This window comes from Kogia breviceps, chromosome 5 (assembly GCF_026419965.1).
Source record: "Kogia breviceps isolate mKogBre1 chromosome 5, mKogBre1 haplotype 1, whole genome shotgun sequence".
Lineage (NCBI taxonomy): Eukaryota > Metazoa > Chordata > Mammalia > Artiodactyla > Physeteridae > Kogia > Kogia breviceps.
The window spans coordinates 81,325,496-81,338,250 of NC_081314.1; the positions used below are offsets into that span (position 1 = coordinate 81,325,496).

Genomic DNA, 12,755 nt, shown 5'->3' on the forward strand with positions numbered 1-12,755 from the left:
CAGAGCAGTCCTCTGGGGATGTGTTTGGGGAAGAAAGGTGAATGGGTGGTAGGGCTGGTGTTACAGCTTGCACTTTATTGCTATACCTTCTTTACAATGTAGCTTAATTCTTTACAACAAATTTTATTTATTCTTCCCACATTCTTTGAATGAGGAAACTGGAGCTCCAAGAGGTTAAATAACAGGCTGTAAGTCACACAGCTTAGGAAGTAACAGGGCAGTATTCAAACCCAAGTCCAGTGCCAGAGCCTACGCCCACTGCATTTTCTGCAAAGGGACAGAGAAAGGTTTCAAGGACCTGATTTGAGGATGGGGCAAAGTGTCAACTGGAGTCAAGAGGAAACAGGAGGAAAGTAGCCATACGCTGGGCAGCAAGAAGGTTAAATCCTGTTTCTAACTTGGCCACATGTCGTTTTATAAACCCAGCAAGTCATCTGACTTTTATTCAAATCCATCTCCTTTTTCATGAAATGGAAACAACGTGAAGTGCCCTGCTTGTATTTGGTTGGGGTAAGAACCCAATGAGAAAAAGGATGATGACATCATGGGTTAGAAACTCAATTTGCTGAGTCTAGCTCTCTACGAGAAACCAGGTTTAGAATCCATTGACTCTGCTTTCTAATCCATTAAATATGTTCTCCTAAGCCCAGAACGCAATTAATGGATTTCAGCAGAAGGTCCCATAAAATATGTATAGAATAAGATACAGAACATTGCTAACGTTTCAAATAGTTGTTACTGATAGGAACCAACCCAGTTTCAAATGCTAACCAGTTCAAACAGGAGATGCTCAAAATTTGTAGAACTACCATAAAACTTTGGCCTTCAATCTTACTTAACTGTAACATAGAAATATTGCTATTAGTTCAGGCTCTACTTCTGGCCATGTAGGTTTACCCAGAGCCCCCAAGAATAACATAGGAGGGCACTTTGGAGTCATCTGCTTTCACTTTGAGCCCTTGCTTGCCTTCTGAGTAACTCCTAGCCCACCACTCCAGGGGCTGGCACCCTCCTTCCCTGCCCCCAGAGCTCATCCACAGCTGCAGTGTGCTAGGGCTGCCATAACAAAGTACCGCAGACTGGGTGACCTAAACAGCAGGAATGTCTTGTCTCACGGTTCTGGAAGCTGGAAGTCTGAGATCAGGTGTCGGCAGGTTTGGTTTCTTCTGAGGCCTCTCTCCTTGGCCTGCAGGTGGTGGGCTTCTTGCCTCACATGGCCCTTTTTCTGTGTGTGCATCCCTGGTGTCTCTCCGTGTGCCCAAATTTCCTGTTCTTATAAGGACACCAGTCGGTTTGGATTAGGGTCCACCCTAACAGCCTCCTTTTAATTTAGTCACCTCTTTAAAGTTCCTGTCTCCAAATATAGTCATATTCTGAGGTATTAGGGGCTAGGGCTTCAACGTATGAACCGCTGGGGACACCACTCAGCCCATAACAACAGCCCTCCACACAGTTCATCTGAAGAGATGGCTTTCCCTCTCCCAGGAGGTCAGATCCCGGCTCTGGTAGGAGCCCCTCTTTCCTTCCCTTGAGGGCTGCTCTCTTCCAGTTGTGCCGTCTCCCTTCCAGCTGCCCTGGATGCAGAGAAGCAGGTGCTTTGTGGCTCAGCCAATTCTGAGGGTTCCGTATCCCATCCAGTACCCACTCCCGAGGGATCTGGCTTTCCCGGCTCTTCCCTGCTAGCATCTCTGGGCTCTCCCTCTCCACCTAGTCCTAGCCTTCTGCTTTCACACCTGTTCTCTCTCACCTTGGAAGAAACATTAGCTTGACATTTCCTCTTCTTCACCCTGCTTCTCTTTGTCCCTTTCACCTCCAGAATTCTTGATGGATTAGTTGACTCCCTAGCTGTTTCCTTGAGAATCTACTCTAGAGCAACTTCTGACCCCACCATCCCACAGAACCTGCCCTCTCAAATACCACCCATCACCTGATGCTGGTCGTATTTTCCAGGGCCCATCCTCCTCCACCCTGGGTTTCAGGGACAGTCCTTCCACAGCCCCTCTCCTCCATCCCAGCTCCCCTCTGCGAGCATCACCTCAGATCAGTCCCTGGCCCTTTCTCATCGTTCACTGTACTCTTTCCCCCAAAGAACTGACCCATCCTCACAGTTTCCATTAATGATTGCATGTTGGATCCTGAAATCTTTCTCGTTCAGCTTCCACCAACTATCTCTAGAATTCTGATCCTGGGCTTCTAGCCAATACACAGATTAAACTCTTTCATCGACCACATTCTCTTGAGCCAAGCCAAACTCCTCATCTTTCACTCCTAGATTCCATGTTCCATCGATAAAATTTTTCCCATTTATTCAAGCAAGAAGTCCCTGAGAAATCTTTGTTCCTCCCTCTTGTTTAGCCCCAAAATTCTTTTAACTTTTCTTCCGTCTCTTATTTGTATTTTCTTTTCTGCTGCCTTTGCCAAGGCTGGACCTTGATGTGTTTCTCCTAAGAGTATGGCAATTGGATATTCTTTTTTGTTTGTTTGTTTTGTTTTATTTTTTTGCGGTATGCGGGCCTCTCACTGCTGTGGCCTCTCCCGCCGCGGAGCACAGGCTCCAGACGTGCAGGCTCAGCGGCCATGGCTCATGGGCCCAGCCGCTCCGCGGCATGTGGGATCCTCCCAGACCGGGGCACAAACCCATATCCCCTGCATCGGCAGACAGACTCCCAACTACTGTGCCACCAGGGAAGCCCTAATTGGATATTCTTGTGCCCTGGAACTGGAAAGACCTTCAGGGGTCCTCTAGCCCAGTTGGACTGCTGTTTGTATCAGGACATCCTGTTACTCAGGACAGAGACCTAACTCTCAAACTTGACCTTCTAGACCAGCACTGTCAAACAGAACTTTCTGTGATGATAGCAGTGCTCTCTGTCTACACAGTATGGAAGCCACTAAACATGCATGGCTATGAGCACTTGAAATGTGACTAGTGTGACCGAGGAACTGAATTTTTTATTTTCTTTAAATTGTCACGCCATCTTCGTGCCACTGCTCTCTGAAACCAGCCCTGTGCCCCAGCCACTCTCCACCAAACATCACCCTAACTCTCTACTCTGAGTCGCTCTGTTCCTGATCAGTGGGGCTCTTCTCTCCAGGTCAGATCATCTCGAGTCCTCAAGTCCACCCTGTGTCCCACCTCCCAGCCATCTCTTCAACAGATGCTGCTTTCTCATTCTCCCTCATTTGAACAACTACATCATGTTGGCTGGATAAAACATTGTTTAACTTTTATTTTGAAATAATTTCAGAACTATGGAAAAGTTGCGAAAATAGTACAAATATTTCTTGTATACCCTTCATTCACATTCTTCAAATATTAATGTTTTATCATTTTTGCTTTATCATATGTTCTCTCTCCTTCTCTTCCTCTATTTTTCAACCTCTCTTTCCTTCTATCTCATCACAAACACATATACACGTATACATACATACGTACACATTATTGTTTATGAACAGTTTGAAAGTAAGTTGCACATGTGGTGTCCTCTATACCTCAATACTTCAGTATATATTTCCTAAAAACAAGGATAATCTATTATAAAACCACAGCTATTTGATATAGTGTGGTTAGGGAGGATCTCATTGGTTAAACAACTCTTTCCCATTTTTCATATTATAATTTACATACAGTAAAATTCACCCATTCTATCGCACAGTTCTTGACAAATGCATATAGTCCTGTAACTACCACCACGACCAAGATATGGTTTCTACACCTTAAAATATGTCCTATGCCCCTTAGTAGTCAACCCCTCCCCACCCATCTTTTCTCTGTCCCTACAGTGTTGCCTTTTCTAAAACGTCCTACAAATAGAATTATACAGTACACAGCCTTTGAGTCTGGCTTCTTTTAGCAGAAGAGAAAGATGAATCATTGAGATTCATTCATGTTGTGTATATCAGAAGTTTGTTCCTTTTTATTGATGAGTGGTATTTCCTTGTATGAATGTACCACAGTTCATTCATTCTCCATTTGAAGGACATTTGGATAACTTCTAGTTTTTGGCAATCACAAATAAACCCACTACAAACATTCATATACAGGTGTCTGTGTGCATGTACATTTTCATATCACTTGGGTAAGTATGTTAGATGACTTTTGAACAAAGACCTGAAAGAAATATGAAAATAAGCTGTGAAGGTAGCTGAGGATATTTTTATGTATTCACCATATTGCTATTTAGACAAATGAACAGGTTTGTGCAGCAAAACTGGTCTGTTTGGCTCATTTTTCTTATGTGAGTTATTTGGAGGATGGGGGGGTAAGAATGAAGGAGACCATTGGTTGGTTCATTCATTTGTTTGTTCATTCATTGATACATTCAACAAACATTAAAAAAAATAAAAGCCACAGTCCACAGTCTGTGACCCAAAGGAAGCCTGAGACCCTTGGATCCACACCAAGGACTAAATTTAGTCAGTTTATCTGACATAATTTCCCTTATGAGTTTCCTGAAAGTTAGGGTAAGAGAAGAGTTAGTGAGTTTGGGGTTATCATCGTTGAAATGGACAATGGAAGCATAAGCATTTTTCAGAGTTTTTATCTCCCTGGAGGCTCCAGGGACCCCTCCAGAGGCCCTGTTGAGAAGTGATATTCATTCGCTCATGAGGTTGTCCATGTGAGACTGCAAGGTCTCCAGAAAGACATATTCAAGGGAGGGCTTTATCTGGATGAGGGGCCAGTGGATAAGACTATGCCCTCCTAGGATTCAGGAGCCTTGTAAAAAAATAATAATCATAACAGAAAATAACCTGTGAACTTCTTTGTTTCAGGTGATGCAACTGTGAAAAAGAAACCTGCCCCCAAGACCCCTCCGAAGGCAGGTAATTGGTCACAGCAACATTTGCGGGCGAGGGAGTCATCTGCCATGAGGGGTTTACCCTGTGCTCTGCTAGACTGACCACTGGGGATGTGGTCCCACCCCGCTCCCCGATTCAAGCTCTGCATTATTCAGGCTGAAATTTCCCCAAGAGTCTCTGTACACCTTGGTCCCCCACCGTCTTCCACTACTTGCCTTTTCTCCTGCTTCCCTGGTATGGACAGCATCACACGATACTGGTGACTTTCCCGTCCCTTCTGTGAAATCCTGCTCACCACTCTGTCCTCCAGTCTGCCCCTTACAGAGAAAATCCACTCTGTGCTGCTTTCATGCTCTGCTCTGTATGTCCCTGTTATAGGAAGCCCTGTCTGTTTTCCATGGAAAGACATTTGAGGATGTGAACCATATTGAGCCTGTCAGCCAGGGTGAGCTGGAGGTTAGAAGGCAAGATGCTTTGTAACTAATAAAGGAGTAAGGTCACAGATTCAAAAAATTAGGGTAAGGCACAAATTCCAGAGCAACCAACAAGCAGAGAATCATGCCTTGTAAATTGTGTGGGTCACTTCTGAGGGAATCAGGATCAAGAGACCAACAAACCTAGCAGGTCCGTCAGCCCAGGCATCTGAAGCAGTGCTCATTGCTCAGTCTTACCCTGAAGGTTCCGGAAGGTGAGAGAGGATCAACAGACCAATGTGGCTGGCAGCGTCGAATGAGATTAGAATGTCTGAGGCTCCCTCCTCCTCGGAGCTCACTCTCTCCCTTGTCCTCCCCCAGCCATGCCCCCTCAGATCATCCAGTTTCCTGAGGACCAAAAGGTGCGAGCAGGAGAGCCTGTGGAGCTGTTTGGTAAAGTGGCCGGCACCCAGCCCATCACCTGCACCTGGATGAAGTTCCGAAAGCAGGTCAGTAACAGAGGGCAGTGGCCCGAGAACAACCCACACAAGTTCCAGAGCAGCTCTGGGCCTAAAGGGGTGAGAAGACCTGTGATGAAGGGCAGCATCACTGTTCATCACAGGGGCCTGAGAAATGGGAGAGCCCCTCACACCCCTGTCACCCACCCACCAAATCTGAGCTCTTAACAACCTTTTCTTCTACATCTAGCAAGAATGCCTGTTTTGTAGACAAGTTGTGTGATAGAGAAGAGTATGAAGGAAAAAACAGAAACCACCTATGGCCCCCACCTGATTTTGGTATCTCTGTCTAGAATTCTACTTGGAGTCAGGAAAATCGAACCAGTGACCTAAATGACCTCTCAGACTCTCGAGCTGTCTGTGATTCTGTGCCAGCTCACTGAACCCTATCTGTGGCAACCACTTAAACTTAACCACGTGCTGGAGAGATAAAAGCGCACCTGAGTATTTGAGTAGATAAATTGTACGTTAAACAGAATTTTGGCTTACTGACCCAGAAATCTAACTTCCATTTATAACAACAGTCCTACAGGAAAACGTTTGAATTTCCGAACAACCAGTTCCTTTTAGAGAAACCTGGGGAGCCTGGCTATTTTTCCGATCCCACGTTGGTAGTGTGTGTCCATGTGCCTGATCAGCAGGGGCCCCAGACCAGCAGGATGGCCCTGGATCAGGACCTCTACAGAAGGTGTGATGACTTCTTCTGAAACCTCTATTGCTCTATTTCCAACCCATTCAAATTGTCCTAAGGCCCAGAGGTGGGAGGCTGGTACTGGGGAAGAAAGAAGGGTTGGACTCAAAAGATGAAGAGGAGAAGCTGGCCTTATCCCAAAGCATGTTTGCCTGGGTTTTGTCTGGGCTAGTGGTGTCTGAAGTAAGATGGAATCTCAACCCTCTTCGGAGACAAGTCCCAGCTCCATCCAACAGAACTTTCTGTAGTGATGTAATTGTACTATGTCTGTTATCCAGTAGAGCAGCCACTAAGCATATGTGGCTATTGAATACGTGAAGTATGACTAGTGCAACTGAGGAACTGAATTTTACACTTCAATTAATTAAAAATTGTTATAACAGCTTTGTTGAGATATAATTCACACACCATAAAATTCATCCTTTTAAAGTGTACATATATTCACAAGGTTGGGCAACCATAACAATTTTCTAATTCCAGAACATTTTTATCACCTCGAAAAGAAACCCCAGACCCATTAGTAGTCATTTCTCCCCTTCCCCCAGACCCTGGCAATCTCTAACCTGCTTTCTGTCTCTTTGGATTTGCCTATTCTGGGCATTTCATATAAATGGAATCATACAATATGTGTTCTTTTGTGTCTGGGTTTTTTCACTTAGCGTTATATTTTCAGGGCACATCCATGATATAACATGAACCAATATTTTATTCCTTTTTTATGGCCAAATAATATTCCATTTTCTGGATGTACCACATTTTGTTTATCTGTTCATCCGTTGATGGACATTTGGATTATTTGCCACTCAACTAGAATTTGAATAGCCACATCTGGCTGGTGACTATGGTATTTGACAGCACAGAAGAGGTCAGAACCCACTGGTTGGGCTTTGTAAGTGACTTTGATCAAATGTGTTCTCCCACCATCCTATCCCAGAACAGTGGAGGGGGCTGGAATGTACCCCATTTCCAGTCTGGAGCAGAGAGTGACAGCTCACTCCCGACCACCAGAGCCTGCTCAGCACCCTCCCTGCTTGTCTCAGATCTGGACCCTGTCAGGGCAGCTTGGCTCTGGATGCAGGAGAGGGGGAAGCTCAGAGTCTAGACCTTAGGAGGTCTTCCCTGCTTAGGGGGAAGCTCAGAGTCCAGACAAGACCAGCCCCACACAGCCCGGGCAGCTGTATCCACATCCCCAGGGGTGAGGAGTGTGGGTCAGAGCCCCCTTCCTTTCTGGCTCAAGTCTCCAGTGCCTGCCCCACTCTCTGTCCCAGATCCAGGAGAGTGAGAACATCAAGGTGGAGAACAGTGAGAATGGCAGCAAGCTCACCATCCGTGCCGCACGCCAGGAACACTGTGGCTGCTACACTCTGCTGGTGGAGAACAGGCTGGGCAGCAGGCAGGCCCAGGTCAACCTCACCGTTGTGGGTGAGTCTGGGGATGGGGTGTAGGGAAGGCGGGATGATGGACTTCCAGGCCGCATCTCCCGAGGCCACTCCTTCAGCACATGTTTCCTCTGCCCCCAGAATCCCTTTCTCCCTGCTCTCACACGGTTGCTGCCCTTCATGTTTGTTGAGAATCCCAGACCTTGCACACACGGCGTTTTCCTCTTCCTAGGAAGCCCCTCCCAGTTTCCCTTTCTAGCCAGACTCTGAGCTCTACCACTCCAGCTCTCTCTGGCTAGCCCCTCTGACCCCTTCTCCCCCTCGTCCACTGCCCGCCCCCAACCCCGGTCCCCTCGCAAACCCTCACCTTGAATCAGTGCTGCCTTTCAACTTCACTGCCGCTCTGCCTGAGTCTGGGGCACGGCAGAGAGACCACATCCATCTGCAGACTCAGTGCTGGGCTCTGTCAATGTCCAGGCTCAGCCAAGGCGTCAGTGCTGGTCAGTGCCCTCTCGCACACCCTGTGATAGCCATTCCTCGAGACCCCCCTACCCTGCAGGCCTTGGCCACTGGCCTCCCTGAGAAATAGGAGGCATCAGGCATGAACTTGCTTAGCTTGGTGGTCCTACATCTGCAGGCGTCTCTCTATCTGTCCCCGTGCTGACTCCACCCTCCAGGCTCTGGGTGTTGGCCACCTTTCTCCTGTGCTCCGGACCCCAGGCTCTTGAGGGCTCCAACCCCCGCCACCCCCATTCTCTTCAACTTCTCCCCAGTTTCTCCCATAAATGTTGCCAGGACTCTCCCATCTTCGCCATGCGCACAGGCACGCATAACTCCTGCAGTATCTCGTCTCACTCTGGCCACCCTAGCATCTTTCTCCTGCTCTCTCTTCACGGCCAAACCCTCTGAAAGAGCCAGTCTCTCCTCTGAGTCTCCTTCTTCACCTCCCTGGCAACAATCTTCAACTCCCTGTAGCCTCACCCCCAGGCCCCATTAGTCTTCTGGGACTACTCTTCTGAGGTCACCTTGCCCTCCTAATCCCCAATCCACTCCCTTTTTCTTATCACCTATATCCCAGGATTGAGTTCAGAGTCTGTCTCCAGACTGATGGTCAAGGTCACTTTTTCCTCTCCATCTCAATCACTGTGTTTTTCATGCCCTGGTCAACTCTCTCCTGAAACATCAAACTAGCTTCCTAACGGGCCTCCCACTCTCTGTCATGCTCAGCCCACCGCCCCCGCACGTGGCAGGCATTCGGGACAGCAGGAGCAGCAGAGCCGGACAGCAGGCTGGTCCTAGAGCACTTGTGGCCCTTCATACGTGGTGCACACGAAAGCCTTTCACCTGGTGTTCTTTTTTTTTTGTTAACATCTTTATTGGAGTATAATTGCTTTACAATGGTGTGTTAGTTTCTGCTTTATAACAAAGTGAATCAGCTATACATACACATATGTCCCCATATCTCTTCCCTCTTGCGTCTCCCTCCCACCCTCCCTATCCCACCCCTCTAGGTGGTCACAAAGCACCGAGCTGATCTCCCTGTGCTATGAGGCTGCTTCCCACTAGCTATCTATTTTACGTTTGGTAGTGTATATATGTCCCTGCCACTCTCTCACTTCGTCCCAGCTTACCCTTCCCCCTCCCTGTGTCCTCAAGTCCATTCTCTAATAGGTCTGCGTCTTTATTGCCATCCTGCGCCTAGGTTCTTCATGACCTTTTTTTTTTTTTAGATTCCATGTATACGTGTTAGCATATGGTATTTGTTTTTCTCTTTCTGACTTACTTCACTCTGTATGACAGACTCTAGGTCCATCCACCTCGCTACAAATAACTCAATTTCATTTCTTTTTTATGGCTGAGTAATATTCCATTGTATATGTGTGCCACATCTTCTTTATCCATTCATCTGTCGATGGACACTTAGGTTGCTTCCATGTCCTGGCTATTGTAAATAGAAATGCAATGGACATTCTGGTACATGACTCTTTTTGAATTATGGTTTTCTCAGGGTATATGCCCAGTAGTGGGATTGCTGGGTCGTATGGTAGCTCTATTTATAGGTGTTTTTTTGTTTGTTTGTTTGTTTGTTTTGCGGTACGCGGTCCTCTCACTGTTGCGGCCTCTCCCGTTGCGGAGCACAGGCTCCGGACGCGCAGGCTCAGCAGCCATGGCTCACGGGCCCAGCCGCTCCGCGGCATGTGGGATCTTCCCGGACCGGGGCATGAACCCGTGTCCCCTGCATCAGCAGGCGGACTCTCAACCACTGTGCCACCACGGAAGCCCTATTTTTAGTTTTCTAAGGAACGTCCATACCGTTCTCCATAGTGGCTGTATCAATTTACATTCCCACCAACAGTGCAAGAGGGTTCCCTTTTCTCCACACCCTCTCCAGCATTTATTGTTTGTAGATTTTTTGGATGATGGCCATTCTGACTGGTGTGAGATGATATCTCACTGTAGTTTTGATTTGCATTTCTCTAATGATTAATGATGTTGAGCATCCTTTCATGTGTTTGTTGGCAATCTGTATATCTTCTTTGGAGAAAGGTCTATTTAGGCCTTCTGCCCATTTTTGGATTTCACCTGGTGTTCTTTGATCTGTCCCCTTTCTTTAGTTTCCTTAGGTCAGGAGTTTTATCTCTGGGAAGGCCAGTGGACCAGAGGCTCAGGGAATAGGTTTCTCATCTATAAAAGACAGGAGAGACCCTTCTGTGGTGACTCCGGATGCTTATTTTAATTGTCTCCTCCTGGAGTCAGGAACACTTTGCGGGCGGGGGATTGGTGCTAGTGATCCAGTTCGCCTTTCCACTTAGACCAGAACCTGAAGTATTGATTTGGTACCACGCCCCACCCGTCAGCTGGCAGCGGTTTCCAGTTTTCCTTGGTGTTCTCTCTCATCTGCTCCTGCTGGGGGAACTTTAGGGTCAAGTCCATGGAACTGCTTTTCTGTGACCAGTGCCCCCTGCTCCCATGCTCCCCACGGTGCCACCCGCTCCCCTCCCCCATCACCACCATACGGGCTGCACTTGTGGCCTTTTATGGTTGAGTTTCTCATTCTCCTCGGCCAGTGCTGACAGGGCCATTGGCGTGGCTGTCCGCCAGCTGGCAGGAGCAGCATGTTAAATGCCGTCCTGGGAGGGGAATGGAATGGAGGGGAAGGGCTTTCTGTCTGCTTCCCCCTTGGACAGCTAAGAATAGAATTGCTCAATAAAATGAGGACTCATGTTGATGGATACAGCAAATCCACATTCATTCAGAGCCTGTGGATTTAGAATCAGTCCACAGTAAATCTGGATTAAGCCCAGGTTTACCTGCATGTCTCTAGGGACATCAGTGTATTATCTGATAAGGGTTGATTAAGTAGATGTAAAATGTAAATGAGATGAAACAGGAGTTTGGCCTGCTCCAGACAGTTTCAAGCACTTTGGAAGCACCCATTTGTAAGCCAGCTAAATAAGGCCAGTTTAGCACAACTTCTACTAATTAGTGGTAAACTTCTTTTCTTGTATGTTTTTAAAGTACCCCCTTCTTTTCAGATAGTCTCTGTCTCCTATTATTTTTTTTTTGGTGGTACGCGGGCCTCTCACTGTTGTGGCTTCTCCCGTTGCGGAGCACAGGCTCCAGACGCACAGGCTCAGCAGCCATGGCCCACGGGCCCAGCCACTCCACAGCATGTGGGATCTTCCCGGACCGGGGCACGAACCCGTGTACCCTGCATCGGCAGGCGGATTCTCAACCACTGTGCCACCAGGGAAGCCCTCCTATTTTTTTTAATGATGATAAAAATTAGCCTTTCCTTGGGCTTCCCTGGTGGTGCAGTGGTTAAGAACCCACCTGCCAACGTAGGGAACACAGGTTCGAGCCCTGGTCCGGGAAGATCCCACATGCCGTGGAGCAACTAAGCCCGTGTGCCACAACTACTGAGTCTGTGCTCTAGAGCCCACGAGCTACAACTACTGAAGCCCGCGTGCCTACAGCCTGTGCCCCGCAACAAGAGAAGCTACCGCAATGGGAAGTCCGCGCACCGCAAGGAAGAGTAGCCCCCGCTTGCCACAACTAGAGAAAAGCCCGGGCACAGCAACGAAGACCCAACACAGACAAAAGTTAAAAAATAAATACAGGGCTTCCCTGGTGGCGCAGTGGTTAAGAATCCGCCTGCCAGTGCAGGGCACACGGGTTCGTGCCCCAGTCCGGGAAGATCCCACATGCCGCGGAGCGGCTGGGCCCGTGAGCCACAACTACTGAGCCTGCGCGTCTGGAGCCTGTGCTCCACAACGGGAGAGGCCTCGACAGTGAGAGGCCCGTGCACCGCGATGAAGAGTGGCCCCCACTCGCCACAACCGGAGAAAGCCCACGCACAGAACGAAGACCCAACACAGCCAAAAATAAATAAATAAATTTATTTTAAAAAATTTTAAAAATACATAAATTCATTTAAAAAATTAGCCTTTCCTTCAGTTACTTTAAATGAGTGATGTTTAGCTATTTTGAAGGCTTACTATTATTATTATTATATGTTAAAAAGACAGTGCAGGGAGGGATTTGTGATGCTCAGAGGGCCTCTGCCTACGAGTGGGCCTCCCATCTCAGCCTCGGAAGGGTGAGGGAGGGGCCTCTCGGGCAGGAGAGAGCAGCTGGACCCAGATGAAGTCCTTCATGCAACACAAGAAAAACAGGCCACTCTGCATACCTTTAAAGGAGAAAAACAAAGCAGAGAGAACCCCAGATACCCAGTAATCCCCCAATACTATCTGAGCTTGGAAGTTGCCTGATTTTTAAGGGCAGGAGATTTCTCATCGTAATGCTTGGCTTGGGCTTAAGCAAGATGCATTCTTGATCTTATTCAGCCTGATAGCTGGGAAAATAACAGGCCCCTGGAGTGAGGGTTCAGAGACCTTTTAGAATCTCCTTTTGGCTCTGTCTCTGGCCAGCTGGGTATTCTTGGTAAGCAAAG

The 12,755-nt window shown here is 47.7% G+C and overlaps 1 protein-coding gene across 8 annotated transcripts in view; it reads left to right on the forward strand.

The window, feature by feature from the left end:
* The window catches only part of MYLK (myosin light chain kinase), a 281,962-nt gene that overhangs the window by 222,198 nt on the left and 47,009 nt on the right, over positions 1–12,755 (forward strand). For all 8 annotated transcript variants that reach the window (XM_067034429.1, XM_059064332.2, XM_067034430.1 and 5 more), the window contains 3 exons: positions 4,774–4,824; positions 5,595–5,722; positions 7,691–7,844. In XM_067034429.1, the coding sequence (XP_066890530.1) occupies positions 4,774–4,824; positions 5,595–5,722; positions 7,691–7,844 (333 nt within the window). The remainder of the gene's footprint in view (positions 1–4,773; positions 4,825–5,594; positions 5,723–7,690; positions 7,845–12,755) is intronic.